Below are 25,851 nucleotides of genomic sequence, written 5' to 3' on the forward strand. Positions count from 1 at the left end.
TACTTTCACTCATCTATGTTGAAAACAATTAACTTTTGTTATATCTTAATTTATATCTCTTAAAACATATGTTAATTACATGATTTCAATTTTTCACTTATCAAAATATTTTTTACAAAATTTTTAAATTATTTCTAAGTAGAATTAGTCCAGACGACTTTATAGACGACTTACAAAGATTAGAAACATAAAAAAATTTCGTTTTTTTTGTTTATTCACAAGGAACTGGTTGTAATTTCAATAGCCTTTTAGGTTATTTTTGCATTTGATTCAAGTTTGAGTTTACTTTTGCATTTGAAATCAAATTGTGAATCATATTCGGTAATTTTTCCATTTTTTTCCATTCCTTTGTCCCATTAAAAGAAGAAAATATCGTAACATGTTAAGCGGCAAACGAAAACAAGTGGCACGTGTCATTGTTGGGCAAACCAGATGAGGTTGCCGTAACGTGTGGTCATCACACTTCTCTTCCTTCCTTCTTTCTTTCTCTCTTTCCACCACCTCCTTTCTTCGTCCTCATCTCTTTCCTTCTCCGATCTATATTTAACTTCTTCGACAATTACGAAGATTAAAATATCTAATCTTTTGTGTTGCCCACAAGAAAAGATATATCTTTCTTTTATCTTCTTCTCTTGTATGATATTTTGCATGAGATTTTAAAACTCCTCTTCTCACTCTCTGATTTAGCTATGACTACTATAACGAAGCTTCAAGTATACCCACGATGTCTGGAACACCGCCTCGGATTCATGGATCATCAACGGGTCGGGTCAAGATTGAACTGTAGATACAATAGGGTTTATGTGCATCGGTGTGAGGGTGATTCAGGGGAGAAAAAGGTCGAGAGGCGGAGAAAGCGTGAGAAACTGAAGGGAAATGGGTTGTGGAGTTCTCTTAAATCTGGTGTATTAGGTGTTAGTAAGTTAGGGTTCTTAACTAAGGATGAGTATAATCAGAAGATTGAAAAATTAGAGATGGTTTTCTCTTCGGTATGTCTTAAAGCTTCTTCCTTTTTCTGAATTTTATTTCTTTTGTTCTTACATAATAGAAAATTTGTTCGTACAAAAAAAAAAGTTGTTGGTACAACATGTCTAAAAAATATGTGTATTTAAATTTTGGGTTTCTATTGATTGTTTATCTGCAGATTGCTGTTCAAATTGCGAGATACATTGTGACGATGACAAGCACTGGAGCTATTCTCTTGATTGGGTTTCAATTGTCAGGTAAGTGTTAAAAAAAAACATTTTAAAATATTTTTTTTGAAAGATTTTAAATTTTGGTCTGAGACAGTTGTGTGTATATATTGTAATGAAAAAGGTGGAGATAGTTCGATGAACTCATTGGTTTGGTATAGCTGGCTTGGTGGAGTTATCATTGGAACCATGACTGGTGCTAACATGGTTTTGGAAGACCATTACCGAGCCGGTCCACGCAATGTTGTTATAACCGGAAGGTAATTTCTTTGCTTTATGTTACATTCCTTTTTTTTTGTTTTCTATGGTGCTAATGTGTCTGTGTTTTAGCACGAGGGGACTAGGAAAAGCTCTAGCTAGAGAGTTTCTTCTCTCTGGAGATAGAGTGATCGTTACATCTCGCAGGTAGTATAGCTTAATATAAAACATAAGGAATTTTTCTTTTAGTCTTATGTTTTAATTTTGCTTCTTTTTTTGTGCAATTAGTTCTGAATCCGTTGATATGACTGTCAAAGAGCTTGAACAAAACCTCAAAGAGATCATGAGTAACGCCAGCGAATCAGCTAGAAAGAAACTGGCTGATGCTAAGGTAGTTGGTATTGCATGTGATGTTTGTAAACCCGAGGACGTTGAGAAATTGTCGAATTTTGCTGTGAAAGAGCTTGGTTCCATCAACATATGGGTAAAAACATCTTTCATTTGTACCGTTTTTTGTATAAATATTTTCTCTCTTATATCATATTTCTCATTATTGTCTTTATTCTTTGGACAGATCAACAATGCTGGTACTAACAAAGGGTTTAGACCACTGCTCGATTTCACTGAAGAAGATATCAGACAGGCAAGAATCCTTCATGAACCTTGTAGATTGTAGCTTTGGTGTGGAGTTTTGTTGGTCTAATATTTGAAATGTTGCAGATTGTTTCCACAAATTTGATTGGATCGATTCTATGCACACGAGGGGCGATGGAGGTGATGAGTAGACAAAACAACGGTGGGCACATCTTTAACATGGATGGCGCTGGTTCAGGGGGTTCTAGCACTCCTCTCACGGCCGTGTAAGTATTCAAAGCACTGATACCGTTCTTTATTTAAATAGATAAATGGATTCGAATTTCTGAGTGTTTTACCATCTCTTGTAGATATGGGTCAACAAAATGTGGACTAAGGCAATTTCATAGCTCTATTGTGAAAGAATCTCAAAAAACAAAAGTTGGCCTGCACACTGCTTCCCCTGGCATGGTTTTAACAGAACTTCTTCTTAGGTATGCACTCGCATAGACGCAAAACATCTCTCTCTTTAAATAATGAATCAATTATTTTATTATCACATCTTATTTGTGGCAGTGGTTCGAGTATTAAAAACAAGCAGATGTTTAACATAATATGCGAGCTTCCGGAGACAGTGGCTAGAACGCTAGTACCACGAATGCGTGTTGTGAAAGGTTCAGGAAAATCAGTCAATTATCTAACTCCTCCAAGGATATTGCTTGCCATTGTCACGTCGTGGCTCAGGAGAAGCAGGTGGTTCGATGACCAAGTAAGTAAATAAGAAGGGCTAACTCTATCAATAACTTTAATTTAGCCTGCGCTTACGCAAATAAATTGGTCTTTTGCTTGCAGGGACGGGCGTTATATGCAGCGGAAGCAGACAGACTAAGGAACTGGGCAGAGAACAGGACGAGGTTCTCGTTGACAGACGCGATGGAGATGTATACAGAGAATACTTGGGTCTCTGTTTTCTCTCTTTCTGTTGTTTGTGCCTTTATAATCTTATCAAGCACCACTCCTAGCTCTTTCCCAGGCACATGACCACACTCCTCCACACATTTGTTTTAACAAAACCAATCCTTTATGGGATGTGTTTTAAAATGTAAACGTACATGTTATGTCTAAAACCATATGTAACAGAACACAACCAATCTGTTAAGCTACGGAAAGAAATATTAAAATCGTCTGTTTATGGCTGAACTTGTTGCTTGTGTCGAAGGTTGATTTCTATGATTTGAAAATGTTGGGTAATATCGCACAAACAGCTACTACGAGCAGAAATCCACAAGATGAAGAAGTCCAATCCAAGAACCGATGTCTATGCGTTTTGGATCCTTCTCTTGGAGATACTGATGGGAAGAAACGGGAAAAGAGCGGACAGAACAATGAGTTTGTACATTTTACTTTCACTGATTAAACTCGCTGTTTTTGGAGGAGGCAACAATGGAGGCAGGGTACTAAATTTTGGAGGTTTTGAAAGGGATAAAGAGTCCTATGGACGAAGGTTTGGTTCAGGCGTTGAAGCTCCTTTGCCTTCAATTATAAGGCAGTTACAAGAAAACAACCTGACAAATAGATCAGCTTTATACAGCGCTAACTAAAACGAAGTGGGCCCGAAACTCCATTTTTAAGAATGCAATCTATGTAGTAGTACAGAGTTCTGTTAGTTTTGATGTTTGTAATCCTCGCTTGGTAGAGAGAGGCGATCTGTTCCATTACAAAACCACTCTATCCGATTTGATTTAATCCTATAAGTCCCCAAATAAATGAAAGCATACAAAAAGTAGTAATTTTCTGATCTTAAGCAGTCTATTTATAGAAGAATGAAAGCATTGTACTATACTACAACGTGGAGTCAAAACATGGGAGTGAAAAAAAACGAGTTCTTTTTCTTTGTTCTTTCCCATTTCATATCGTTTCTATGTGTTCAGCTTTTGTTCCAAAGTTATACGAATGATTAACAAGGCGTACCGATCCTGCATTTCAGGGCACCAGAGCTATAGGTAAGCATACCTACAAGGGAAGATGATTTAGCAGCCAAACTAGAGGCTCTAGCGTAGCTTGAAGAAGCTCCAGCTCCAGATGAAGTGAAGTAAGCACCATTGAGCAATAAGTCTCCTTGTGATCTCCAGTTCCACTGGTTCCATTCTCCTTTCCCTGCACCTACCCTCTTTGTCACCTGCTCCAAAAATATATCAATATGTCTACTTTTCAAGATTAGAAAAAAGTTGATCCAAACGGGATTTATAAAATACCTCTTTAGCAAAACGGTTTCCTGGGGCAAGGAATCGATTTCCTTGACTGTTGATTGTAGGGTTTGCACTTCCACCGATTGCATACATTTCCCAGTGAGTGTAATCGTTGTTTACCACATGGAAGTATCCATGCCTGCACCTGAAATAGCACCAAAGATTCAAGAACTCTACAAAATTCTGATACCAATTAACCAATAGGAGGAAATCAAAGATGAAAAACCTTGGCATTCTCTGTATAAGACCCTCCCCAAAATGATTATATGCAATGGTCACTTGCATCATTTTGTCTCTGGTGTAGGAATCGGTATGCCCCAACAAAATAGCCTGCATTATCATGCATCTTTTGTCAGCTTTTGAATGTACCGCGAAATAAACTTTCTTGATCTGTATTTCTAGGGTTCTTTGCATATTCATCAAAAGAAAATGCCAAAAACACTAGATGAAGGAAGGTGCTACCATTTTTGGCACAGCTCATCTGCTAATCAGAAGCAGAAGAAAACAAATTGTGAATAAAGCTAATAATCCTTATAGTTCTGTATGAAAAGTTCAGGTAGTTATGTTGTAAACATTCCTAGGGCGGCCATATAACTACCAGCATGTGTCCTAAGATTTCAGTTAAATCCAATAATTTAGTAACGTAAGCCACAAGAATTAAAGAAATAACCTAACCTCGTTGTGGTGAGTGAAATAGTTATTCGAAATGGTAATAGCAGTAGATCCCATAATTGCATCGATCAAACCATCAGCACAGTTCGACATAGAATTATGATCGATCCAAATATGGCTCGACCCAAAAATCGAGATCCCATCGCCATCCGCCATCGTTCTCCAACCATAATGCGTCTCCGAGCTTCTAACCATGGCGTTACCAGTACGCTTACAGTCGTGAATGTTAATCCCGTGAATGATGATGTTCGTCACGTACTGAATCGTAATACATGCTCCACCAGCGATGTGCACGTTCACGCCGCGACCATCGATCGTTTTGAAGCTATTCATGATGAGCTCTTGACTTAGGGTGATGACCATGTCGCGTTTGAAGACGATCCATAGCGGTCGGTCTTGTATCACTGCGTACCGGAGCGTACCGGGTTTAGGTTTAACCGGATCATGATCCGATGGGTCTGTGACGACGTAGAAACGTCCGTCTCGGCCTCCGACGGCGTTACGTCCGAATCCTATGGCGCAACTCGCTAGACGCTTTCTCTGGCGATGCCATTTTTTATCACAACGCCAACAATCGTCGATTGGGTTTCCGGTTGAGCAGGAGAAGTAGCCTAACCTCCTACGTTCTGTACTGTTTCGTATCTTCCTGCAGGTTCTCTCACGAAATATAATTTAGTTAAATTAAAAGAGAGTGAAAGTTACGGATTTATCAAATTGAGCCATGATTTTCTCTTTGCGATCTTCAACAGATGTTTATTGTACAATTTTGAGATGGATAACGTATTACCCCAAGACCACGGAGCACCCATTTCTATCTCGTTATTATTTGTAACATATGTGTATCATTTGTTTTTTAGTATGATGCAACTACTTCGATTTATTACTCGTTCATGAGACCGACATGGTTACTAATTTACTACTATAGACAGTGTACAAAGTCAAGCTAGGGGAGACACGAATAGAAGTAAGCAATATTGTACTGTATTTAACTTATGTACTGCTGAGGTGGGTCCACGTGGGTGATTAAATGTCGTCTAGCATAAGGAATACTCTTATATTTCATGGGATACGATCCCATACTGAAACGTTTTGGTCACTTGTCTATATCATTCCGTGACTAAGTGCAGAACCTTTTTTTTATTTGAGCAATACTAAATGCAAAACCTATGGTACCAGATTCAGAGTGTGACTCGTTAGTAACAGAATAATTGGTGAAAAATGAAGTGAAAAAGAGAGGAATTTTTTTTTTTTTTTTAAATGGAGTGAAATTTCTCACTTCTTCAAAGTGGAAGAAAAATTTTTAAATGGGCAGCTGACAAAATAAAATAAAAGGTGAAGGAAAAATTTACAGTAAAGTAGCTGAAAACTTTTTCACTTAATTGACAAAAAAAAACTCAAAAGAGAGTAAAAACTGAATTTAGAGTAAATATTTACTCTAACATATATATATATATATAGTCACATTTTCTATATGAAAAAAATAAAATATATTGAAAAGGTAAATTTATCAACACCTAAGAATAATTTTTACTTCCCAATTAATAATTTAGGGGTACCTAACTTTTTTATAGGGGCACATATTTTATCTTAGCATTTTTTTTTTTTTTCATGTGACATCTATTTAATAAAAACCTGCATAATTTTATTACATAATACATTTAATTAATCTAATATATCGCTATTTCAGTTAAGATTTGACTAGCATATGAGATAAATGTCAGAATAATTAATTAAAATATCTAATAGCATAAAAGTTGATGTTAGATGAAGTTTTTTTTGGCAGAATCATCATATAAAATACAAAGCTGGTTTTAGTGAATTACTGATCTCTCATGTTCTATTATATTTTAGCAATGTCTAAAGTATATAGTACAATTATTTCAAAAAAAGTGAAAATTCGATAAATGTTCTTAATGGTATATAAAATTGAAGATAAATATCATAGTATTGTATTAAAACACATTTTTACAAAAATAGCACACAAATGAAAATTTCACAACAGAACATTAATTAAAGTTAAAAGCATACTTTCATTTTATATTGAAGTTTGAGTTAACTGATTAAGTTTTAAAGTTTAGTATTTAGAGATAGATTATGGTAAGTGTTCAGGGTTTGGAATAATTTAGTCATTTTATCTTTTAATTAAAGATTTCTAGAATTTTTATCTGTTATTTTATCTTAAATTTGTTTTATGTGATATTTAAGAGATTTGCAACCGAATAACGTTTTTGACGTGTTAAAGTGATATATTGCGTTCATTAATAAAAAAAACTGTATTTTGTCAAAATTATCGTGAATAATAATGTGCCTCTTCTACTCACACTAAAATAGTTTAAACCCCTTGATCCTCACTTTTACAAAAATAAAAGATAATATAAAACACCCATCCTCATTACTATTATTTTCTAATTTACGTTAAAATTAATATAATGTTGTGTACTAACTCTATTAAAATAAGACATTATATATATATTAATTACACATGCATGTATGCAAACATTAATACAAGGGGCGTCGGTGGATCTTAGGAGGGAATAGTGAGTTATAAATGGGAATCACGGTGTGTGGCTTTATTCAATAAAATTGCTGTTCTTCTGTCAGAAGGGTTTCACATGTTTATTTATATTTTCCTCAATACACAGAAACTTAAAAATAGTATCTCCTGTTATGAAATTATGAATATTTTCTTTTGGCCTACACATATGTTCGAGTAGTCAAAGGAAATTATGCCTCACTATAATGAGGAAATTTTTCATGGTGAGGAAATTTTCATATGTTATATACCTAAGAGCATTATTAACCCGGGTTCTTAGGATGAAGTTCTTAACGGAAATTAAGAAATTGTTTCTTAACTTTTAACTAAAAAATCTAAGAACCGATTCTTAAATAAAAACTTTCAAAACCGGTTCTTAGCTTTTTTATTTAAAAGTTAAGAAAGTTTCTTAACTTCCGCTAAGAACCCCACTCTAAGAACTCCGGTTAATCGTTGTATAACACACTACACTAGAAAATTTAACTAACTACTAGTCAAAGGAAACTATGAATATTGTTCTTTTTTCTTGTGGCCTACACATAAGTTTAAGTTAAAGCATCACCTCGTTTGACTATCTGAAACGTGTAGTTCCAAAAAAGAAAAAAGACTATCTGAAACGTTACTAATACGAAATATATCTAAAAAGGTGTTTTCTTCTCCACTTTTGTATATATCTTCTCTATTAAAAGAGAAGTACCATTTTTATCTACTATTTAGAAGTCTACTAGGACCATTTCATTAATCACATAATATGATATAATAATTAATAGGAATATTAATAATAAATTAATTTTAACTATAGATTTGAATTTTATTTTCAGTTATAACAAAATCTGTTGAGAAAAATCTAACAAAATCCTACTAAATTTTTAAATAATTTTTATTTAATATTTGTTTAATTAATTTCGTAATTAAATAATATAATGCTTTCATTTAAATAAATTATCATCTACCACTAAAACGGGTTCAAATTTNNNGAAGAATATTTTTTATTTGATGATTTCAAATTATGAAAACTCGAAAATGTAATAAAAAAGGTAAAATGTATAAAACAAACCCCTATATTAATAAAATAATAAGAAACTTAAACAATAAAATTAAAAAGTTATAAAATACTAAACACTAAAATATAAATTGTATATTTAAATTTATATAATAATATTAAAATTAAATATTTATAAAATGAAAATATACCCGCACTATGTGCGGGATAAACTCTAGTATATATATTATACTAACTACTGAGAGAGAGACTCACATATCGACCATGGCTGCTATTTCTTCTGGATCTTTTACGGCGTGTTCATGCCATTCACTGAGAAAAAAACAGAGCATGCAAAGCGACTTCTTTAATATAATAGATCCAATCTGAACAGCGGAATTAAATCTACGCCCAAAAAATGAAGTGAGAACTCACTAATCAGTCATTGATGTATTTCTTGAGCTCTGATCAGGTTTCAACTCCTTTGTATCTTGAACTCTACATTGTAATGATACAAAAAGACAAAACATAAACATAAGAATTTCTATGGGAGTGATAGACACAAAATCCAAGATCACATCGAAATTTAGGAATCTCTAACTTACCCATTTACATGGACAAAGAGTGTTAGAATTACGATCAGAGTTGCAGAGACTGAAGACAATGTTCTTGCGATCACCATTGTTGGCTATTGCTTAAGCTTTTTATCTTCTCTGTGAAACGGGAGAGAGAAATATATCTAGAATGAAAGAGATCAGAGGGGTGATGAGAGTATTTATATATATATATATATATATATATAGGTTGTGAAGGAACTATGTAAGTCTGTTAATTATATTATATTTTGACGCGTCGTTAAGAATTGTTTTTGATGGTGACGCGGTTCTTTTTAACGGCGTCTTCTACGGTTCTACCTCGCTTAGAGATGTCACACGGGCAACCCGCATCCAAATAGTCCAATCCGTAGCACGTTCAATTTTCTTACAGGGCCGTGCGGATTGATCCGCAGCGGATTGCGATTTGTATATATATGTCCAAGTCTACCTCGCATAGCTAAACAGTTTTACGGGCCAACTCCGCAGGTCACCATTCATAATATTTAAAATATGTTATTTAACTTTTATGTTATATGATTGATTTACAGTTAAATTATCAGAGAATTTTTTATATCAGTTTCTCTTTACTTTGGGCGAGTTCCGGTGTACTCCTTATTACCTTTTTAAACCTCTTTCCCACACCTAGAATGGATCCTCATGTCGGCATTTTGCTACAGTATTTAAAATTGTTTTAGAAAGTATATTTTCTTGACTTCTTCTCCTCCGCTACTTTCCTTTCTTGCTCCCCAAGATTTTCTCCTAATCAAATTTTCTTACCTTTTCTTGCCACTGATTGGCTTCCTTCCTTTCTTTGATGATATTTTTATGTATTATTGCAAAGAGAAAATTCTCTTTGATCTGCTTTGACCTTCTTCCCAAAACTCACGATCCCCGCCGGCTTTTACCAGTGCTTTGTTTCTCTCCGTGTGTTCCTATGGCTGATTCTTTGCATCAAAGCCTCAAATCAATGTCGCCAGGTGATGAAGAAGAACTGTTAACCCTTCTGGGTAAACCGAAATTCAGGGTGTGTATGGGAGAGTACATGGTATTTCTCTCTCTCAAGATAAGTTCCAGTTCATATTGCAGCGTGAAGAAGACCTTCAGACTGTCCTTAATGACATACCTTAGTCCTATAATCATTGGGCTATGGCTCTTGTTTGCTGGACTCTGGATCTTCCTAAAGACATCCTCCGTTATATGGATGTGTGGATTCGTATTAGACATATTCCAATTAACTTCTTTACTTTGGCACTATGTATGCTTTGGCCAAGGAGACGGGCACAATAGTGGAGATTGCCTATGATCCAAAGATCTCCCATACAAAAGACTACATTCAAGCTCTGGTATCTTTTGACACATAAAAACCGACAAAGCTTCTCGTAAACTTGCTGTTAAAAAAAGGAGTTACGGTCAACATCGAGTTCGAGTATGAGCGTATCCATAAGCGTTGTTTTCACTGCCTCTGCCTCACACATGAGAAACTGAAGTGTCCACTTCTCATGAAGGGCTGCAAGATTTTGAAGGAGTCTGATCCGAGGCTTGAGGTTACGCATATTTCCTTATCTGATAAGTTGGAAAGTAGCCAGAAGAACGCTCTTACTGATGGCCCTCCAGGCTTCCCTCAGATCTTTCCTGAGCTACCTCCACAGGAACAGATGATGGATATGCTATATGTTTCACACTGATGATGCAGAACGCCAGGCAAGCATCTTGCTAGTGAAACAATCACTTGCTGATCAAGGAAAATTGCATGTGGCAACTCTTACTAGACTCACTTCTGACTTGGATAAGGGCAAGGGACATGTCTTCTCATATCCTAAAAATGACTCAGTTGAGAAGCTATCTAAAATCCCAAGAGTTGCTCAGTCATTACCAATACAAACTCAGTTTCATTATGAGGATAAAGAATCAGATTCAGCTTTCTCTGCTATGGTGGGATGCTCTGACTCTGCTGTCTCTACGTCTTTTCAAGTTGGAACATCATTTGATCCTCCTGCCGGTGATAGCAGAGTGGGGAAACTGTCTCGTCGTAGGCCTCCATCTTGGAAGAGAAAGGCTCAAACCGTGAAAGCAGTGCCTAATCGCCGTAACTCTGCAGCAAGTTCGCTTACACCAAACGAGAAGGGTGGCAAGAGTAAGCTAGGATGATGAGATGGTCGGTGAAATGGCGTGGGTCGGGAAATCGGTAGAGATAGAGGTGGTTGATGGATGAACTATTGTCCCTTCACATCCAAGATAACCTGAAATAAAGGAAGAACAATGAGTTTATTATGAATGATAAAATAATTAACAAAAACTAAAGAGATAAAGGATGGAATGGTTTGATGGATAGAAGATGATGATCGATGATGGATAGTTGATGATTGACTCTTCCAATTCGTGAGTTTTATTGACTCTCTCAACCTGCGATCTTCAAAGCTCCTGAATCACTCAATGAACGTATGAACCACGAGCTCTATAGCCTTCTAATGTATCTCACACTTGGAAACTAAAGAACAACTCAAAGAACACTCTTTGACTGAAAATACATATGTATGCTTTTTATTGATTGAAAGGTGAATCTAAAATGCACAAATGGTCTGCTTAGTTTGCTGATGTGTAAAGCAACTGCAGAGGAGGCCGGTGAGATTTTAAATTGTCTAAAACTGTATGGTGATGCTTCTTGTCATGTGGTCAATCCGCAAAGGTCTTCGGTTATATTTGGCTCCAAAGTTCCTTTATTTATACCAAGATAACAGTACAGTCGGTTTTGAGCATAGATGAGGAAGGAGGTGAAGGTATCTACATGGGCTTGCCGGAATGCTTTAGTGGTTCTAAGAGGCAACTGTTGTTCATCAAGAAAAAAACTGACCAGTTGTACAGGTAAAAACGCTGATGTGTAATTTTTTTTTTTGCAAAATATAATTATTTAATTAATAAAATAAATAAACATTAAATAAAAATTCAGAAAATTAAATTAAAAATCAAAAAACTTAAATTAAAAATCTGAAAATTGAATAAAATTCAAAAAATTAAATAAAAATCAGGAAATTTCCAAAAATTAGAAGATTATTTGTCAAAACATGTGTTATTTGTCAAAATATCATTATTGACAAATCTACCGTTTTAAACGATGATTGTCCAAAACATGGCTATTGACATATCTATTGTCATTTTCTACGATGATGGTCGAAACTATCATTAGATATATGTCAAAACTGTCATTATTAATGATTATGTGAGAAATGATCATCGTTATTAAAGATATGTTTTAAACTGTTATTGTCAACGATAATATGTTAGTTTTCTTAAGAAATAATCTTGTAATTAAAAAAAAACATTTTGAATTTTTAAATTTTCTAATTTTTGTAAATTTTAGTTAGTTTTCTGAATTTTTATTTAATGTTCTGATTTTTTTAAATTTTCTAAATTTTTGTCTATTTTATTAGTGAAATAATTATTTTTGGGAAAAAAACCGATACATCATCATTTTACTTGCACAATTTGTAGTTTTTACTCGATGAATAAGTAAGTCAGGTTAAAAAAATTTATGGTATAAATTTCACGTTGAAATTTAAAAGTGTTAGTTGAAAAACGTATGAGTAAGTAAGTGCACTTTCAAAGAATTTTATGAGATTTTCCCCTTTTTTGTACTTTGTATTAATTGATGTCACGTTCTTGTTTGGGCCTTATAGGCCCAGTTTAACTCGAATCCAGATCTTGTTAGACATCCTTAGACGACGACGACGAGAGAGAACCAAACGGAGCTTGGAAGGGTTGAGACTTGAGCGAGCGAGAGATGAGCAACTACGCGATTCCAGTTTCTTCTTCGTCCTCTCTCTCCAATGCCTATCATCAACCTTCTCGGGTTTGCTTCGTTTTCCGCAATCCTCGTTCCAATTTTGAGTTTAGCGGGACACGACTAAGTGGTGGGGTTCGAAGAACCTCTTTAAAGTGCAATTGCTGCAGCAAAGGGAAGGGAGGTACAGGTTCTGGTGAGAACCTGTTTTGATTTTTTTAGCTTTCTTTCTGCAATCATGATCTTTAGGGTTTATCTTCATAATATAAAGATTGGAATTTTGACAGCTCTAGCATATCAATAAGATTCCAAAGTATTGAAGATTATTTTCTTGTACTATCAAGAAAGTACTGTTGGCGATAAAATAAAAATAAAAAGTTTTCTTTTGGGTAAAGGTGAAAACGAAAACAGAAATGTGTTGGATGCTTTCTTTTTGGGAAAGGCACTAGCTGAGGTTATCAACGAGCGAATTGAGTCCACTGTTGGCGAAGTTTTGGGTAACATTGGAAGGTTTCAAGCTGAGCAACAGAAGCAAGTTCAAGAGATTCAGGTACTTCAACTCTCTTTTTCCTTGCGTTACTCTTGTCCATGAATCTCCTCGTGTCAAGGACAAATACATTAAAGTCTAAACAACTGTACATTTACCAAAAAAAGACCCTTGATTGTTGATAGATATTTTGATATGCATTCACAGGGAGAGGTACTTGAAAGAGCCAAGAAAGCTAAGGAAAGAGCAGCTAGAGAAACCATGGAGGCACAAGGACTCGTACCGGAATCCACAAACCCAAACCCAAAGCCGGCTGCTGGTGTTGTTGCCTCTGTTGTAACCCCTACCTCGATCGTCGAAAGCAAGGCTTTAAGAAATGATGAGAAGCTGTCTGGTTTCTCCGGATCTTCAACAGGGGACGATATGGATAGCTCGAGTTCTAGCGACGAAGACAGTGTCTAAGCGATTGTTCCTTGGCCAATCTCATGATTTGGTAATAGTAGCAGACTTGTTTGAAACGGTTGAGAACATCTTCGTTGATATATGTACTTAAAAATGATGTTTGAGAATAAATAACCTTGATATTAATTATGTGGATTTGTAAAAGGGCAAGTAACAAAATGAATTGCAAAGTTGAGAATTTTCTACATGAAAAAGCAATGGTTGATGTTCGAGTTCTTGAAAGACAGGAGACTGGAACACTCCACCCATCACTCAGCCGCTCTATAATCCCTGCTAGTGCTGGGATTCAATCAAAGCTCAGCCCCACAAGGTTAAAGAAGCAGGGTGTCACAAAGTGTTTCGGTAGACAAGAAAAGTGTCTACAAGCTTTTATTGTATCCCTTGAGATAATGTTATAATCATAGAATTTAAGAACTCTTGTAATGGATTTCGCAGGACTGAGCAGTTCAAATACAAGGAAGGAGGTAAGCAAGTGTTTGCTGAATCTGAATTCGGGGTATGTAAATATAGCAAAAATTTGATGATGGCTTATTTGAAGGACTTGTATTCCAAATATAATTCAACGATTACAAGAATGTATTGAGATTGGTATAACAAAACCTAGGTCGTTGGAAGACGATTATTCTACTATAAAAGTGGCAATAAGCCTAGTAAACGAAACAACGTATTGTTCTATTCTTGTCATGTTTAATATGTAATACTCATGTCTTCTTAGATTTTCTAAGGTATTTAGACTAGAGCAAATAGGTCATTTGTGTCTGTTTGCCGACTTTCTTTTCCGTACAGTGCTTTTCTTTTATCTTTATTGGACATCAAACTCATCAAAGTGAATAGGTCGAGTCCATCGTTAAAGTTGATGAGGGATCAAATCCCATCTCTAACCTAATTGCCGACTATAGGAGATTCTTCCTTATTTTCACTATAGTTGACTTGTCTCCAGGTAAAATGGAAGTCTCCGGGTAAAATAGAAGATTTCCACTATAGGAGATTCTTCTTTATTTTCAAAGGGAGTCAAATGGGCGAGCTGTCCATGGGTAACCCATGTCCAAATTAATTTGGACTAATATGGACACGTCTAAATCTGTCCAAAAAATATTTTGTCCAAATGGACGACGTCCAAATACACTCGTATCCCAAATGGGCAAAATCACATGGACACTGGGTGGCCCAAATCTTAAAAATATCTAGGGTTAATATATTTGGCCATTTGGGGAAAAATCATAATTAAAATCATAATCGAGAGAAATCGATTTTGAGCTTCATCTTCTTCACTCTCGTAACTCAAGCTTCTTCACTTCATCCCCTTCCGTTTTTTCACTTCATCTTCTTCTCTATCTAGCTGGTTTGTTTCAGGTTTGTTGTAGTCTCTCTCTCTCGATTTAGGGATTTAGACACTGGGAAGAATACAGTGACATTCTTTCTATTGTTGCGGTGTTGGATCCAAGGTTAAAGTTTGCTGCCATGGAATATTGTTATGACACCTTAGATCCATTAACAAGCAAGGCGAAAGTCGATCATATCCGAAAGAAGATAAAAAAAATTGTATGGAGTTTATAAGAAGGATTTTAAGAGCACTACTGCAAGCACTTCAGAAACCACATTGGTGAACAGTATGCCAGTTGGATATGGGGTAAGTAGTTCGTGTGTTCTTACAGTTTTTATGTTCATAATGCATGAGTTTTAGTACTTGGTGTGCTCTTACTGTTTTTATGTTCATAATGCAGGAGTTTTATGCATTCTTTTCTCAAAATGCGGGAACAAGAAAATCAGCTTTAGATGTGTACTTAGCTGAACCAGTTTTAGATATGGCTGTCTTTAAGACTCTAGATGTCTTGAGATATTGGAGAAACAATGCAACACGGTTTAAAGAGCTGTCCCGCATGGCGTGTGATGTTCTTTCAATTCCCATTACAACCGTGTCTTCTGAGTCGTCATTCAGTGCTGGAAGTTGTGTTCTTAGCAAGTATAGGAGCCGACTTCTTCCATCAAATGTACAAGCTCTCATTTGTGGAAGAAATTGGCTGCATGGGTTTGAAGTGACGAGTAAGTTTTCTGATTTTATACTGAAATGTTTATATGTCTCTTTACTCGACTGCATTGTTTATATGTCTCTTCACTTGGCTGCTGTGAGTTTTATACTGATTTGCTTGCATGTTTACTTGTGGATTGATTTGTTTGTGATGATTTTGCTTACATGTTTTTCTCATGTTAGGTGATTCTGAAGATGATGATGAAGAAGAAGAAGAAGAAGAAGAAGAAGAAGAAGAAGAAGAAGAAGAAGAAGAAGAAGAAGAAGAAGAAGAAGAAGAAGAAGAAGAAGAAGAAGAAGAAGAAGAAGAAGAAGAAGAAGAAGAAGAAGAAGAAGAAGAAGAAGAAGAAGAAGAAGAAGAAGAAGAAGAAGAAGAAGAAGAAGAAGAAGAAGAAGAAGAAGAAGAAGAAGAAGAAGAAGAAGAAGAAGAAGAAGAGAAGGAAGGTGAAGTTGAAGAAGAAAGTGGAAGAAAGAAGAGAAGGAAGTGAGATTAAGTGAAGGAATGAAGCATGAAAGTTTAAGTACCTTTTATAAAACATGGAGTTTAAGTTTAAGTTTAAGTTTAAGACTTTAAGTATTTTTCTAAACTATGGAGTTTAAGTTTAAGTACCTTTTGTAAAACATTGAGTTTAAGTTTAAGTTTAAGTTTAGACTTTAAGTATCTTTAGTGACAAAAAAAAAAGACTTAAAGTATCTTTATATATGAAATTTAGAATTTGTACATCTTTTAAATTGAAAATTAGAGTTTTTACATTAAATTGACGTCCGGACCCCATGGGCAGCCCAACTGGTCATGGTCTTATTTGGTTATGGTCCTATTCGGGATTCAACCAAAAATGTCCAGAGAAAATAAGCCCATCTGGACACGCCCAAATCGACCCAGCCCGTCCAATTGACATCCCTACCTATTTATAAGGAGAACCTAAACCATAGAAAAAGGGATCAACCATAATACACATAAAATATTAGAACTAGAGTTTATACACCAATCGTTGAAGTTCCTGCTCTAAAGATCAATAAAACACCACTTGTGATCTCTTTTCATGCTTTTCTTTACTTGCTCATACGTTCCGTAGTGCCACAAACGCACCTTCACAGATTTATGCTAACAGTTTGGCTCTAGAAGGAGGGGGTAATCCAAACTAAGTGAAGATGACGCAAAATGAGCATAACGAGCAGTTTTCAGCCACCCCAGTCGAAATTGAATTGCAAGCTCGGATTGAAGCCTTGCAAAGCCAAGTTACCGAGTTACATAGAACTTGGGAGAACAACGCTTCTACAGATGATTCCGAACTCCTCTCGAAGGTTCAAGTTTTGAAGGACACGATGAACGAGCACTCCAAGCTGTTGGAGAATAGCGTGGAAAATCTTTCACAACTTCAAGCTGAAAACTTAATCTTTCGAGAAGAGAATTCACCTCTTCATATGACAAGAAACAAGCAGCCACGGTTCCACACCTGGGTTCGACCCATGCAATCTCTGGGAACTGTGACTGAAGGAGGCAATTCCAGCCGACATGCTCCACCACCGATGGAAGAATTCAATGCTATAGAATGAACTCATACAACCATGCAAAAAATCAGTGATGACGGCCTATCTCGAGCAGGTCTTCTCCAAGAAGATCGAAGCCATTCAATCGACGACTGAGAGGCTCCCGGGTGTCGCTCCTCCAATCCGACGAAGTGCTCATGATTCTTATGATGGCACCCTTCGTGGATGAGATCACCTTAATACAGATGCCAAGGAAATTCTCCTTCCCTAACATTGAATTTATGACGGCACCAATGACCCAGACAATCATGTGGCTCTGTGCAAGCAATGAATGCTTACTATAGCGATCCAGAAGGAACTCAGGGAAGCCACGATGTGCAAGGGTTTTGTCTCGACTCTGACCAGGCCCGCCTTACAATGGTACATCAACATGCCAAACAGATCGATACATTCCTTCGCAATCCTGGCCGACCAGTTTGTGTAGCAGTTTGCGAATAGCATGAATCTAGAAAAGACAGCTGGTGACCTTTATGAAGTTCTCAGCATCGGGCCGAGCCCCTGCGTAGCTACATAGCATGCTTCAACCAGGAGAAGGCATCCATCAAGGATGTAACGCCTCAACCTGCTTCAACCAGGAGAAGGCATCCATCAAGGATGTAAAGCCTCAACCTGCTTAACCTTACTGGTGTCACTTGCTTAACCTTCGTTCCAAGAAATATACATTTAGTTATGCATCTTTGTTTTGGTAATTCAGCCCAGTTTTTCTATCTGTGTTCTTGTTATACGCTCCAAGTGTAATGAAATTAACAGATTAGGAGAAATGAAATATGTGTTTACTGTTTTCATGCACCAACGAGGTAGAATAGGCTTGTTTGATTCTCATGAAACATTCAAAAACCAAATTAGCAGCAGTTCTGATCTCGACAGCTAATAAAGCCAACTTTTTTGTAGTTGGTCGAATTATTTATTGCATCTGTCTGATGTCGTTCAGAAAATACGTACAAAAAGAACACGAAAAATCTAAAAGGATATGTCAGCAAATTCGGATCTGGTAAAAACAATCATAATTTATTTTTAGAAAATCCCACCAAAGATGTTCTGTTTTATTAACTTCTTCAACCAAGGGAAGGTACAAGGCGGTTTTATAACAGAAAACAGCCTTCTCACATCGTGTCCTGAGGTTGTCTTTGTCGTTCTTGCTTCATCATAAAAACAATTTTCCTTCTTAAAATCATCTAATAACGAAACCCAATCTACGAAAATCTGCAGAACTAAATAAACGAGAGGATTAATAACCTGTTTCAAGTATTGATTGTTCTTGTATTTTTTCTTGTAAAACCCATCAGCAGCAAGCGAGATAGACCCCAAGGATAGTTACGCAATGGAACAATGGAAGTTTATAGGAATAAACTAGTGATCCTCTGACCTCGGAAAACTACAAAACAAAGAACTAGCTTAGGTTTTAAACTTTGTAGAAATGAGTTGTTTCTTGGGGTCATCCACGCACAGCAAAAGTAGGGAGAATGAAGGCTCATCCATGGTTGCTGCTTATGAACAACAGAACCCTCAGTGTAAGCTCTCGTGATAAAAATGCCCCTTAATGAGTCCGCTCGTTTCGTGGTTTCTTTTTGTCTTCTTTATTTTTAAAGATTGGTTTTAAGTCTTTAAAGTCTTTAAAATGAAAGAGTTCAAAAATGATTACAAAAGCTCATTCAGGTTCACTTTATAATTTTCTAAATCTGTGAACAGGGAATGATCGGGGACAAATAACTTCATGGGAATCAGTGGCAATTAGCAAAGAATCACCAATCAATATTGAGGCAAAGAGTTACACATTCCGTGAATTAGCGGCTGCTACAAATAGTTTCAAGCAAGAGTTCTTGATTGGAGAAGGAGGATTCGGTAGAGTTTACAAAGGGAAGCTGGAGAAAACCGGACAGGTAAAAAAACAGAGAGCTGTTTTATTGACAAGAGAACTTTGTCTGAAGAAACAAAGACAAGAGTCTCTTATACATTGTTGATTGTTGAATTTAGGTGGTGGCTGTGAAGCAACTTGATAAAAATAGATTACAAGGGAACAGAGAGTTTCTGCTAGAGATCTCTGCGTTAAGTACTCTTAATCATCCCAACCTTGTTGATCTTATTGGATATTGCCTTGACGGAGACCAAAGACTTCTTGTTTATGAGTTTATGCCTCTTGGTTCCCTTGAAGATCATCTCCTCGGTATGTTCTCGTCAATCCCTTAACCGTTTTATTTTGTTTGCTGTATTTATTGAAATCGGATTGAACCTGCGATTTAGGTATTACATCTGAAACTTCTATGTATAATTGACTGGCTTTATGATCTAGTTAAACCAGATGTTGCACCGGGACAACAACCATTGGATTGGAACACTCGGTTAAGGATAGTCTTAGGAGCTGCAAAAGGGCTTGAGTATCTCCACGAAAAGGCAAACCCTCCGGTGATATATCGAGATTTTAAATCGTCGAATGTATTGCTCAACAGAGATTTCGATGTAAAACTATCAGATTTTGGTTTGGCAAAACTTGGTTCGGTTGGTGACACACAAAATGCATCTTCCCGAGTTACGGGAACCTACGGTTATTGTGCTCCTGAGTATCAGAAAACCGGTCACCTAACGGTTAAATCTGATGTGTATAGTTTTGGAGTCGTGTTGTTGGAACTCATAACCGGTAAACGTGTTATTGACACAACGAGACCGAGTCATGAACAAAATCTTATTACTTGGGTAACACTCTTTTCACTTCTACAGATATACATTCTTAGCATTCATACAAACCTGACCGGTTAGCATTTCTTGAGGTTCATTTAACTTACGTATTTATAACCGTGGTTTAGGCACAACCGATTTTCAGAAAACCAAATAGATTCCCGGAGCTAGCTGATCCACTCCTTCGAGGCGAGTTCCCGGAAAAAAGTCTAAACCAAGCTATAGCAGTAGCGGCAATGTGTCTGCATGAAGAACCAATAGTTCGACCATTAATCAGCGATGTCGTTACCGCCTTAAGTTTTATGAGCACAGAAACCGATTCATCATCTGGTTTCACCGGTAGCGTCCTGAAATTTCAACCTTCGTCTGCTAAAATTAAAACAGTGGAGGACCTGCTTCAATATTAGTCACCTCCAAGACAAAGAGATGTGAACTTGCTACTATAAAGACTTTTACAAATCGTTTCGAAACTTATTTATTTTCTTTTCATTTATTTATTTATTTATTATTGTATAGTTAAATATTCAAGCCATGTTTTTTTGGCCGATTAAGCCATGACATATATAGAGTTTTACCAAAATAAATTAAAATTGAATATTTTTCCTTAGAATATGACATTTTGATGAAATTTGAAACGCTAAATAAAATGACACTATTTAATCTGATATTTTTTATAGATTAAAGACTATTATATTATTCAAACAAGAGATGGTATAAAAATTTAAATCGGAATAGAAAAACTAACATAAAAAAAATCTATATGAGAAGATCTTGCAGTTATAATAGCTAAAGAACCATTAGTTACATTTTTTTCCCGTGGTATGTAGGAAATATTTAAGGATTAAAAAATTCGTCGTAGTGATCCTAAACTCTTTCAGTTCTCTGAAAAGGTTAGCCATGCATGAATGTCTCATTCCTCGCAATCAAGTCCTTTCACTTCTATCCAAAATGCTGATATGTTGAATATCGTAACATGCTTTTCCCTTGCCCATGCTTTCCGCTCCGAGTGCAGAGAGGACACTCGTCTTCTTTGGTTCTTGTACCCATAAGCTGTAGTTGGCCTGATGTGTCCCTCCAAACCTATTGGCATCCACTATAATGTGATGTATCAGTCAATGAACCATCAACCTTACAAATATTATGCAAGCATACTACTTGTGAAACTATTGGATGCGGTTGTTGCACCTCTATAATGGCTGGTGATTTTGCTGAAAACCAGCTTAACACTTTCCTTCCATATTTCTGATCAGATCTAGAGGATCTTTGTCGTTTCCTCCGAATAATTTGATTCCAAATTTTTAATTATCTACAGATAAGGATTTTATCTAACTCTAAATTTTTAATATCGTTCTCCAGCCACAAGAGATGATTTAAATTAGTATAAACACTCAAAACTCGAAAAATATACAGATGGGATGGTGTAGATGATAAGTCTCATGCTTGTAAAGCATGTGAGCATTCAAAAATACCATAAGATACATATTCATCTGTCTCCCCATATCTAGAACAATGGTTATCACAACGCATATGACAACGGGGAAATCAGTCAATTCATACGTCAACAAGGACTAACGGTCCCGATCAGTACATAAACACGTTACATGTGCGAAAACATATATCAACTAGTATAAAATTCAATTTTCTATACATGAACTTACAAAATTGGGTTTTAACATAGATTGACCTAATTTCCGTTAGTCAAACGTTACAGAATAAAAGTTTTCGTTAACCGGTAACATGAAATTGGCCAATTCCTACATCAACAGGGGTCAACGGTCCCGATCAATACATAAACACTTTACATATGCGAAAACATACATCAACTAATAAAAAATTTAAATTCAATACATGAACTTTTGAAATTTGGTTTTAACATACATTGACCTAATTTACATAGTCCAACATTACCAAAGATAAATTGTATGTCACGTGTTGATTAAGTGAGGTTTTAAATGCATTATGTGGTAAATAAACCGTATTACGTGATAATTGACTGAGAAAGATATATCATTAATTAGGCCATGATTTCGTTCTAATTAAACAGTATTACGTGGTAATTGACCGAGAAAAATAAATCATTTAGACCAAACGATTTTGGTCTCGTGTAACTCATTAGTTAGCTTTTCTCTTTAACTTTTTGTTCTTCGACTTTTTCGGCAAAAAACCTAATACAAAGAAGACAATAAAGAAAAAAATCGAATAAAGAAAAACGAGAATGTCTAGCTTTTCCAATCCTAATTTCTCTTTTGTTAAGTTAAACATTCTCGTTTCTTTATGTTCAATTTTTTCCTCTGTTGTCTTCTCTGTGTTAGGTTTTTTGCCGAAAAAGACGAAAAACAAAAAGTTAAAGAAAATCTACCTAATGATTTACACGAGAATGAAATCGTTTGGTCTGAATGATTTATTTTTCTTAGTCAATTACTACGTAATACGGTTTAATTGCCACATAATACAATAAAAATTTCACTTAATCAACACGTGACAGACAATTTATCTTTTGTAATGTTTGACTAATGAAAATTATGTCAATGTATATTAAAACCAGATTTTGAAAGTATTGAATTAAATTTTGTATTTGGTTGATGTATGTTTTCGCACATGTAAAGTGTTTATGTATTGATTGAGAACGTTGACCCCTATTGATGTATGAATTGGTCAATTTCATGTTACCGGTTAACGAAAACTCTTATTCTGTAACGTTTGACTAATGGAAATCAGGTCAGTGTATGTTAAAACCCAATTGTGTAAGTTCATGTATGGAAAATTAAATTTTATACTAGTTGATGTATATTTTTGCACAAGTAACGTGTTTATGGATCGAGACCGTTAGCCCCGGTTGACGTATGAATTGGCTGATTTCCCTATGACAACATGTTAGGTTTCTTGTGACAGCTAAATATCCTGTTGCAATATGCCATATAAAATGGCACATCTTCCGAGGTGTTTTAAGTTTCCAAGAAAAGGCTTGAATTAGTGATATGGGGATCTGAATATACAATCTCAGGTCCTCAATTTAGGATATTCCTAGATATCTTTTTTTTTTTTTTGGTCAATAATATTCCTAGATATCTACTATCTTGAATTGACACTGTACTGGCCTTTCTTCGTATAGCTCCAATAAAAGGTATCTCAACAGGTGGATTGGTTTAAGGAAAAGCTTTGAATTAGCGGTATATCCTCTGGAAAAATTAAGTTCTCAAGGATCTCCAGATTCCATTCCTTTGGTTCACCCTGAATAAAAAAAGTAACGGTCATCTTTGGATGACCATAACTGGCTGGCTTCACAAGAATTTTCAAAATCCAAGGATCTTCCCAAACTGTAACCTCATATCCATAGTGCACCTTCTGTCTAATTCCCAACGTCAATAAAGGCCGTGCATCTGAAAGACGTGTCCATACGTAAGACGGGTTATATGTAGAACTTAGACTCAAAAGCAAACTAAGTCTGTAATAATTTTCATGCAGTACCCAAGCAAGGAGAGTTTCTTGGATCCAACTTTCTTTTTTCTCTCCATCAGCGACACCAAAAGCTAGAGGATAGTGGTGATGGTTCGGATCCTGCGCGTTGGCAATGATAAGAACACCGCCTTCCACAACCTTTAGAAAAGTTGCATCCATAGTGATGACTTTCCTCATGTATCAAAATCTTTTAATGGAAGCTCCCTAGTCAACAAATAGGTACTTAAATATTTTTTCTCCATCCAATAAGATACTCGTTTTTGTTCCGGCGTTCGACTTCTCTAACATATAAAAATAAAAAAATACATTCTTGTAACCTTTCTTTGGAGTACCCCGCATATCATGAACTGCTTTGTGCTTTCCTTTCAAAGACGTAGAATAAGACACTTCTACACCAGCTTTTCTTTTTACCAGACTGATGATAGTTTTAGGATCTGGGGTCTCCATTTTTTCAGGATAATCCTTCTGAATAACAACTCCAACTATTCGTGGGTTGTCTTTCCTTTTCTTTCCTAGAGCTGATTTTTCCATAGAGCATGTATGCATTTTCATGTATTTTCTAATCAAAAACACTTCAGAATTCCTAACCTTTATAGCTCTAACATACCATTTACAACTGTCTTCCGCTCCTCGACATCTCACCACATATCGAGCCGTATCATAGTTCAAGACAACAATCCCTAAGCAATTCTTTGTTGATGCTCTATAAATTAAATCTTTCACAGCTTCTTTACATGGAAATTCTCGACCGATCTTAATACCCATCTCGTCTTCCCATTCCTGTATCGGTCGAATTTCTTCAAAAAAAAACTGGAAGATCAACATATTTAGCACGACTACACACATAGCTACCCACTTTCTCCACATTTTCTTTGTTCTCCACTTTCTCCACGTTCACCAAGCCAATACCCACATCTTGTTCATATGGAATTACAACATTTTCCCTTAGCTCTTGCACCTCAAGATGTTGTTCTGCTTTTTCGATGGCATTATATAAAATGACTACAACAGGATTGGCTTCAACTTTGGGTAATCCACTTGAAAGCTCACTATAATTCTCGCCATATGAACTTGCTTTCTCAGTTCTTGGAAATTTCTCAATTATGGGAACTTTCTTCACTTCTGTGATACCCTCTATATGCAATATAATACTTCTTCGTTGGTCTTTATCCACTGATGTTAGATAAACAAACACATCTTCATCATCCAAGATATATGATTGCCTCTTAGGTTTTACCACCAAAGGAATGTTACTCAAATTCAGCCTCTTCTTACATTGATCTATGGCCATCTTCTTGCATATCATATCCAGTAACACATCATATCCAGTAACACCGAATAAGTGATCTCCTCCATCGATGATGTCCTAAACGATAAAGCATACAATCAACTGTCGCTTGGAGTCCACTCCTAATCATCTCCGTTCTTTGAATAGCATCCTTCATAATTAAAGTTTATGTTTGTAGAATAAGAATCCATCGTCTCCAGTACAAATTAAATGATAAAATCAAGTTATGCCAAGTTATGCATTTTTAACAATAGAGTTCTAGTAAGTTTTACATTTCCACCAATAAAGTTATAGCAAGTTATATCAATTTCAGATTTTTACAAAAAAAAAAAGTTATTCCAAGTCATAAGATTTTACCAATCAGGCTATATATTATACAGTTTTATGGTTACAGTTTTACTTAGTTCTACGTATTGTACGATTATAGTTTAACAAGGTTGTACTAAGTTTCACTTGTTCAACCATCTTTGTCCCATATGAAAACACTAAGCTGACACGATTTTTTATTCAACCAGTGTTTGACTCCTTATTAAACTAAATTCCTCGATGGATCCACTAAACGCAATTCCCAAATTCTCAATTACTAAATTACTAACACATATATGATATAGATTTCAACCCCAATTAACAAATCCAACAATATAAACCATAACTTGCCTAAATTTGAAGATTACACTTCTTATTCCTCACCAGTGCACTACAAGAAAACAGCGGCATACTGAGGGAAAAAATCTTCGGTATGTCGTCAGAATAAGGCTATTCCGACGACATACCGACGAAAAAAATCCTCGGAAATAACTCCTCGGAAATTCATTTTTCCTCGGAAATCCCTCGGAAATTTCCGACGGAATTCCGAGGAACTGAATTTCCGAGGAAACTCCGAGGACCACTAGATCGTCGGAAAGTTCCTCGGAATATACCGAGGGAGGACTTCCTCGGTATATTCCGAGGAAATTTCCGATGGTCCAATCCTCGGAAGTTCCGACGAAATCTTCCTCGGAATTTGCATCGGGAATTTCCGAGGAACGTGGCCCTCGGAAATTTCCGAGGAACTTAGTACCTCGGAAAATTCCAGGGAACATTCCCTCGGATTTTTTTTTTAAATTCCGACGACTTATTCCGAGGAAA

General features: G+C 36.0%; 4 protein-coding genes across 4 annotated transcripts; 3 read left to right on the forward strand and 1 right to left on the reverse strand.

Annotated features, from left to right (window-relative positions):
• The first annotated feature begins 460 nt into the window (after nucleotides 1-460).
• On the forward strand, nucleotides 461-3,071 carry LOC106341846 (probable chlorophyll(ide) b reductase NYC1, chloroplastic). Its single transcript, XM_013780573.1, has 10 exons — nucleotides 461-989; nucleotides 1,145-1,223; nucleotides 1,318-1,453; nucleotides 1,524-1,598; nucleotides 1,680-1,875; nucleotides 1,966-2,034; nucleotides 2,112-2,251; nucleotides 2,336-2,458; nucleotides 2,541-2,733; nucleotides 2,817-3,071. The coding sequence occupies exons 1-10, from the start codon at nucleotides 690-692 to the stop codon at nucleotides 3,003-3,005; spliced, it is 1,500 nt and encodes a 499-aa protein (XP_013636027.1). The 5' UTR covers nucleotides 461-689; the 3' UTR covers nucleotides 3,006-3,071.
• A 728-nt stretch (nucleotides 3,072-3,799) lies between these two features.
• Nucleotides 3,800-9,144, reverse strand: LOC106341847 (putative pectate lyase 14). Its single transcript, XM_013780574.1, has 7 exons — nucleotides 9,006-9,144; nucleotides 8,836-8,898; nucleotides 8,677-8,733; nucleotides 4,889-5,531; nucleotides 4,440-4,543; nucleotides 4,220-4,358; nucleotides 3,800-4,143 (listed from the first exon to the last, which is right to left on the reverse strand). The coding sequence occupies exons 1-7, from the start codon at nucleotides 9,080-9,082 to the stop codon at nucleotides 3,922-3,924; spliced, it is 1,305 nt and encodes a 434-aa protein (XP_013636028.1). The 5' UTR covers nucleotides 9,083-9,144; the 3' UTR covers nucleotides 3,800-3,921.
• A 3,550-nt stretch (nucleotides 9,145-12,694) lies between these two features.
• LOC106341851 (uncharacterized protein At4g13200, chloroplastic) lies at nucleotides 12,695-13,884 on the forward strand. The gene is made up of 3 exons (XM_013780577.1): nucleotides 12,695-12,970; nucleotides 13,170-13,324; nucleotides 13,469-13,884. Exons 1-3 carry the CDS (start codon nucleotides 12,775-12,777, stop codon nucleotides 13,721-13,723), a joined length of 606 nt encoding a protein of 201 aa, XP_013636031.1. The 5' UTR covers nucleotides 12,695-12,774; the 3' UTR covers nucleotides 13,724-13,884.
• Nucleotides 13,885-18,379: 4,495 nt separating this feature from the next.
• On the forward strand, nucleotides 18,380-20,438 carry LOC106341848 (serine/threonine-protein kinase At3g07070). The gene is made up of 5 exons (XM_013780575.1): nucleotides 18,380-18,814; nucleotides 18,993-19,183; nucleotides 19,278-19,467; nucleotides 19,594-19,994; nucleotides 20,105-20,438. The coding sequence occupies exons 1-5, from the start codon at nucleotides 18,721-18,723 to the stop codon at nucleotides 20,381-20,383; spliced, it is 1,155 nt and encodes a 384-aa protein (XP_013636029.1). The 5' UTR covers nucleotides 18,380-18,720; the 3' UTR covers nucleotides 20,384-20,438.
• The last annotated feature ends 5,413 nt before the right edge of the window (nucleotides 20,439-25,851 follow it).

This window comes from Brassica oleracea, chromosome C4 (assembly GCF_000695525.1).
Source record: "Brassica oleracea var. oleracea cultivar TO1000 chromosome C4, BOL, whole genome shotgun sequence".
Taxonomy (NCBI): Eukaryota; Viridiplantae; Streptophyta; class Magnoliopsida; order Brassicales; family Brassicaceae; genus Brassica; species Brassica oleracea.

Bases quoted from the DNA above. Each gene is read 5' to 3' on its own strand.
- LOC106341846 (XM_013780573.1), top strand. From the start codon at position 690: ATGACTACTATAACGAAGCTTCAAGTATACCCACGATGTCTGGAACAC. The intron at 1,224-1,317 runs GTAAGTGTTAAA...GTAATGAAAAAG, and splicing joins GATTGGGTTTCAATTGTCAG to GTGGAGATAGTTCGATGAAC. The intron at 2,252-2,335 runs GTAAGTATTCAA...CATCTCTTGTAG, and splicing joins AGCACTCCTCTCACGGCCGT to ATATGGGTCAACAAAATGTG.
- LOC106341847 (XM_013780574.1), bottom strand. From the start codon at position 9,082: ATGGTGATCGCAAGAACATTGTCTTCAGTCTCTGCAACTCTGATCGTA. The intron at 5,532-8,676 runs GTGAGTCTCTCT...GAGAACCTGCAG, and splicing joins ATAGCAGCCATGGTCGATAT to GAAGATACGAAACAGTACAG. The intron at 4,359-4,439 runs GTTTTTCATCTT...GTGCTATTTCAG, and splicing joins CTTATACAGAGAATGCCAAG to GTGCAGGCATGGATACTTCC.
- LOC106341851 (XM_013780577.1), top strand. From the start codon at position 12,775: ATGAGCAACTACGCGATTCCAGTTTCTTCTTCGTCCTCTCTCTCCAAT. The intron at 12,971-13,169 runs GTGAGAACCTGT...TTTTGGGTAAAG, and splicing joins GAAGGGAGGTACAGGTTCTG to GTGAAAACGAAAACAGAAAT. The intron at 13,325-13,468 runs GTACTTCAACTC...ATGCATTCACAG, and splicing joins AGCAAGTTCAAGAGATTCAG to GGAGAGGTACTTGAAAGAGC.
- LOC106341848 (XM_013780575.1), top strand. From the start codon at position 18,721: ATGAGTTGTTTCTTGGGGTCATCCACGCACAGCAAAAGTAGGGAGAAT. The intron at 18,815-18,992 runs GTAAGCTCTCGT...ATCTGTGAACAG, and splicing joins TGAACAACAGAACCCTCAGT to GGAATGATCGGGGACAAATA. The intron at 19,184-19,277 runs GTAAAAAAACAG...TGTTGAATTTAG, and splicing joins AGCTGGAGAAAACCGGACAG to GTGGTGGCTGTGAAGCAACT.